Source organism: Asterias amurensis, chromosome 3, assembly GCF_032118995.1.
Source record: "Asterias amurensis chromosome 3, ASM3211899v1".
NCBI lineage: Eukaryota > Metazoa > Echinodermata > Asteroidea > Forcipulatida > Asteriidae > Asterias > Asterias amurensis.
Window position 1 is genome coordinate 153533 of NC_092650.1, and position 6195 is coordinate 159727.

General features: G+C 39.9%; 1 protein-coding gene across 1 annotated transcript; it reads left to right on the plus strand.

Annotated features, from left to right (window-relative positions):
• Positions 1 to 936: 936 nt before the first annotated feature.
• LOC139935433 (2,4-dienoyl-CoA reductase [(3E)-enoyl-CoA-producing], mitochondrial-like) lies at positions 937 to 5881 on the plus strand. Its single transcript, XM_071930040.1, has 7 exons — positions 937 to 1074; positions 2355 to 2578; positions 2832 to 3127; positions 3600 to 3699; positions 4141 to 4213; positions 4694 to 4903; positions 5486 to 5881. The coding sequence occupies exons 1-7, from the start codon at positions 1003 to 1005 to the stop codon at positions 5543 to 5545; spliced, it is 1035 nt and encodes a 344-aa protein (XP_071786141.1). The 5' UTR covers positions 937 to 1002; the 3' UTR covers positions 5546 to 5881.
• Positions 5882 to 6195: the final 314 nt, after the last annotated feature.

A 6195-nucleotide genomic window follows, 5' to 3' on the forward strand; every position in this document is an offset into this window, starting at 1 on the left:
GATGCAAGCATATTCAAAATGACGTCATAAGGTCATTCTCGCTCGGGTATTCTCCGATGGGCCGAACCGCTCTGGAGTTTAGTATTTAGTGCCTTCCCTGAAAGATGCTCAAGCAACGCTATTAATAGTACACAGCTCTGTAAAAGCGATCCGGGTCTTTTTTCAAATTCCCGTTGTAAGCCCGTACAAATAGTGGGCACTCTGTTTTTGTACGGCCTTGTAAACAAATACAAACGATACCAAATTAGCTTACAGTTTCTGGCTAAGCTGGAATATTTGAAGTACAGTTATAATAATATAATAGGTCGTTTAGCTTCATATACCAGCATTTATTAATTATAATTCATTTTAGATTAACAATAGGCCCTACTCAATAAAGTCTCGCCCATGGAATCTGGATGATTGAAATGTAATAACATTTACAAAGTTATTGTGACAGTCAAGGATCATATAAAAATTATGTTCGAATTCAAAATATGTATACACAAATGGAGGATTTCCGACTTGGGCAGCTACAGTAGTACAACCGGTAGAGCCGCCTAATAAATAAGTTACACACATTAAAACACAAGGGTTTGTTTTAACTCACGAAAATAATTATTAACATTCTAATAATATACTCCTTTGAATACAAAATATTTGGGGATTTACTAATACTATTAGATAGTATTAATATTATTACCAGTTAGTCACTCAGCGACGAGCAGCACAAAATGAAATTATGTAACCTTTTAAATTTCCGCTTAAATATTTACTACAGAAATAATACTCGGCTAAACAAGTGTTGCATACCTGTATGTATCCATCTACCTCCATGATACCCTCAAGAAGTTGGTGTGGAAGAACCAAGGAATGGCCCAAGGCAAGGGCGCGTCCAGTCAGTTCAGAGTTCCGCATGTTTTATTTTAGTTGGCGCGCCACTTATTGCAACCCGACTCTTGAGGGCGCTCTGCACAACAAGTTGTTGGAAACAGAAATCCAACTCTCTTCACTTCGTTCAGGATGGCATCCCTAAATAGTACGAAACAAATCGTGACAGTGGGCAGTATGTTGAAGAATTCTAGACTTTTCGAGGTAAGACTAGTTCCACCGTATCTGGCATCTTCCCAGATGTGCTTACAAAATTGTAATTAACTGAAAACATTGAAAAAGTTTATTGTGTCCAGTTTACGGACGCAGGCGAAATCTGGGGCCGATTTCACAAAGCAATAAAATTCATCGCAAGACAAATTTTCAGTATCACCATAGAGATTTGTATTGTGACATCACACTTTACTTAGCAACTACGATTGATTTGAAGTTACGATCAATTTGAGATCTTTGTGAAATCGGCCCCTGGCCTCCTTCTGTCTTTGAAACAGCACGCCCACTTTCATCTGCAATTAATTATTTTCTAGCTTTGGTTCGTGGAATTCCTTTTTGGAGAACTTTTGGATAATCTTCCGCATGTCGTCAACAAATTTCAATTTCTGGTTTTTATTATTAAAGGAACACGTTGCCTTGGATCGGTCGAGTTTACTCCTAGAACTATTTCGGTTTCGTCCGGCTATCGTCTCCCGTAACGGGAGACGATAGCCGGACGAAACCAAAATAGTTCTAGGAGTAGATCAAGTTGGTCTTTGAAAAGCGTTTGTAACCATTTGTTATAAAATGCATATGATTAGAAAGATACTTTTAAAGTAGTAATACGATGATCCACACAAATTTGCCTAAACATTGCGTGGTTTTCCTTTTACTTTGTGAACTAACACGGTCAGCCATTTATGGGAGTCAAAAATTTGACTCCCATAATGGCCGACCGTGTTAGTCGACACGGTAAAAAGAAACCCATGCAATTTTGAGTGATACTTGTGTGGATCATTGTATTCTACTTTTGAAATATCTCTCTAATCATAATTCATTGCATTTTATAACAAAGGGTTATAAACACTTTTCAAAGGCCAACTCGACCGATCCAAGGCAACGTGTTCCTTTAATAATTAAGTCATTGGATTTTGGAGAGTGTAGACCATTCCCATTTTTTTTGTTTTTTTTTGTTTTAATAATATTATTAGACCATGGCTGGGTGGGCTACTCCTACCTAGAACACTGTATAGAACATGGACTAGTTGCAATAATGTAACACTCCTGCCGACTGCGGAGCCTGCGGCTACGCCGTCGGCAGGAGGGTTGTGTTATCGCAACTAATAACAGAGGTATAAATGGGTAGCTGCGAGGGTAGAAGTTCATATGTGTAAAAAAAGCCTTTCCAAGATCTATGATTGCCCAGGGTTGTATACTCGCCAGTTCTAGCAAAAATATAAATTAATACTCTAAGAGTACATGATAATTTTTTTATATATATTTCATTATAGGTCGTCCAAAGAACAACCACATTCCAGCAGAGATGTATTCATGGATCAGCCACAGCCTGGTCCGAAGACAAATACCCAAACCTAGCGGCCAGGAAGGACATTATGTTACCCCCGGGTACATTCAACGGCAAGACAGCATTTATCACAGGAGGAGGAACGGGACTAGGAAAGGGAATGGCTACAACGTTGTCCTCGCTTGGGGCTAAAGTAGCAATAATGAGCAGGTTTGTACTGAAACCAAAACTTAATGTTTCCATATTGAAAGTTTTGATTTTGATTGATATAGTACCAAATTACTAAAGGATGCAAGGAGCTTACTCCTTACTCCTTCAATATCTTGAGGAGATGGTGGTTCCAAAACTCATTTAATGAACTCCGGAAGGTCTCTGAACAGGCAACCTTCATAATCTGCATTTAGTTTAGAACTTGCTGAGTGCACACTAAAAATAACCACAATCTGGTTCCTAAATTGTTCAGGAAGCTGGAGGTACTCGAGAAGACCGCCAAAGAAATCTCAAACCAAACTGGCAATACGGTCATACCGCTTGCAGCTGATGTCCGTGATGCCGCTGCCGTCAAGGCTGCCGTCGACCAATTCCAGGAGCAGACTGGCGGCCTGCCCAACATTGTCATTAACAATGCTGCCGGGAATTTCATCTCCCCGACAGAACGTCTGTCCTCGAATGCTGTAAAGAGTGTGATTGACATCGTGTTGAATGGCACCTTTAATGTGACCTTAGATATTGGGAAAAGGCTGGTCGCAGCTAAACAAGGTGAGGAAAGTACCACGCCCCAATCCACCTACCTCTTACTATTATTATTATTATTATTATTATTATTATTATTATTATTATTGTTGTTGTTGTTGTTGTTGTTGTTGTTGTTGTTGTTGTTGTTGCTGTTGCTGTTGCTGTTGCTGTTGCTGTTGCTGTTGCTGTTGCTGTTGCTGTTGCTGTTGCTGTTGCTGTTGCTGTTGCTGTTGCTGTTGCTGTTGCTGTTGCTGTTGCTGTTGCTGTTGCTGTTGCTGTTGCTGTTGCTGTTGCTGTTGCTGTTGCTGTTGCTGTTTCTGTTGCTGTTGCTGTTGCTGTTGCTGTTGTTGTTGTTGTTGTTGTTGTTGTTGTTGTTGTTGTTGTTGTTGTTGTTATTATTACCTCCAAACCCTCTACCCTCAACTCTTATCCTCCAACTTAAGGTCAGTCTTTCCACAAAAACCCAAACCTGACAATACCTTCCCTCTTTCTACAGGAGCTAATTTCTTAGCAATCACAACGACGTACACACATTATGGTTCAGCTTTTGTCACACCCAGCGCTGCAGCCAAAGCAGGAGTCCAGACCCTCATGCAGTGAGTTGATTCCTAAATTGTAAAGTCTAACTTTGGTAAGAAGTGATATGTTCTTTTGGAGAACCCATTTAGCATATGAAACTGATCGAATAATAATAGTGGTGATACACGATTCTTATGAAATGCATTGAAGTTCATCTCAAAGCATTCATTATATCACACCCATTTATAAAACATCTTATAAGGGTTTTCAGCGTGATGCGTCACAATCTGTTACCAACACATGTTTTAGGTTATCTTATGTGCATTACAAAACACACTGGACCTACAGCTTACAAATGTCCCATACGCAGCATGAAGCCCTTTATAATTTAAGTGACCAAGAAAGAAATGAAGCTACTCTTTGACAACACCAGAATGCCAATAAAGAATCTTGAAGTAATTCCCCCAAAAGCACAGAATCCACTAACGTATGAAACCTATACTCGGTTTGTGTTTCAGGTCACTAGCTTCAGAATGGGGTTGGCTTGGTATGAGATTTAACTGCATAGCACCAGGACCAATCTACACAAAGGTAAACATTCATCAAGTTTTCATATGTGGAATAGTTACTGCTGCTCTAACAGCCCTTGATTCCTTTTAGTTGATCCTCATTACATGTTTTGTTTACTACACTGTCCCCCTGCACCACCCTCACATGCAGGTACTGTCGGCCAAACTCATCATTTTGGAAGTCAAATTACACCTATGGTAACTGGTAAACACCTTTTTGCCTAAAATGTGCACTTGTATAACAAACAATGACTTTAACTCAATATTATAAGATGATGATGTCAGATAGATTTGATCTGTACTTTTTGTTCTGTACCTTTATCACAATCGATACTAAATTCATAAGGATATTAGTTATCCGCATTCAAGAACCCCCAATCACCAAAGTGGCGCAGTCAATAACACCTTTCCTGTGTAGTGATTTTAGAGAAAGGAAAGTGGATAATAAGCATTCATAAGACACAATAATAACGCCAACAGTCTTTATTTTGTGCCATTGCAGGGAGCATTTGGCCGACTGGATCCCACTGGTCAGTTTGCTGAGAGCATGAGACAAGGTATACCTACAGGAAGGTTCGGGGAAGTGGAAGAAATTGCAAATCTTGCTACCTACATGGTCAGCGACTATGCCAGCTGGATGAATGGCTCCTGCGTTGATTTTGACGGTGGGGAGCTGCCTTTTGCTGCTGGGGAATTCAACCAGTTAAAACAGGTAAATATAAACAAGAGATACAAAGCTGTATTTTTTGGGGGGGGGGGTTCTAAAAAAAAAAGGCTCAGTTAAAAGATTTGAGGACCATTTAGCAAGCTAGCACACGGAAATTGAAATATTGTTAATATTTCGGTGGGTTAATTAATTTTCAAACAAATACATGCAAGAAGAAAGCAGTGTTGAAGTACTTCTCTTTTTGTGTAGAGTGTTGTGGCAGAGTGGTCTAGTTCACCAGACCCACACTTTGGTGTTTGTCAGCAAACAGTGTGGGTTTGAACCTTGGTCATGACACATGTGCCCTTGAGTAAGGCACTTTTATCATAATTGCTTGGTAAAAAGTTGGGAATGTCGTGCTTTCTAATCCACCCTAGTGGATGGTATACCCAAGCCTACATCCTTTCAGACTGTGAAGGGGATAACCCTGTTTCAGCCCCAGGAGAAGGTGGAACCGTCCCTCTGGTGGCAGTTGATTTGGGTCAATAACCAAAATCATCCAAGTGTAGACCTCGCCTTGACGTGGCCTTCCATGGCCTTGTGATCTCTCATACGTGTATGTAAATTGTGCCCATTCTCCTGTTGCAGGTTACACCAGAGCAGTGGGACCTAATGGCACAACTTGGAAAGAAAGTCAAAGGATCTTAATCATCATCAAGGAGAAATTGAAGTCTCAGATATCATCTGCCCGTACCTTATCAAAAAGGTGTTCCATTAAAAACACACTCAAGACTCTCAACGCAAAGTTTTAAAATCTTTCATTACATAACTTGAAAGTTTACACATTGGTCTGTAAATATCGTCATACTAACCTGATGTCATTTTCACAATACTTTTGGTTGCGCCATTTTGGGATTCAATGTCCATGTGTGTAGTGTGCCTTTAATGCCACATGGTGTTCACACGCTTAAAGGCAAAGTAGTCCTTTGGTTTTAGGAACCTTTCAATTGTTTTAAACTAACCTGTGAATATCTCCTTTCAAAAGACAGTAGCGTTTTTAAAATATCGCCGAAATCCGGAGCTGTTAGTACGTCCACTCAGTCATGTACACCTTTGCCTTTAACCATACCTGCAATTGGACTCCTAACATGAGCGTACAGACAGTAATCTGATGTTACATTGGTGTTACATTGGTGTTACATGTACATTGGAGCTAACCTCTGATTTTCACAGCGACTAGAATAAATATTGTCGTCTAGTTACTCAATCACAATTTCTTGATTTGTGCTTTATATAATCATAGATGTTAAACCAATGTTTGTATGAGAGAGATTGGCTGTTGCCAGCTGGGTGTTTAT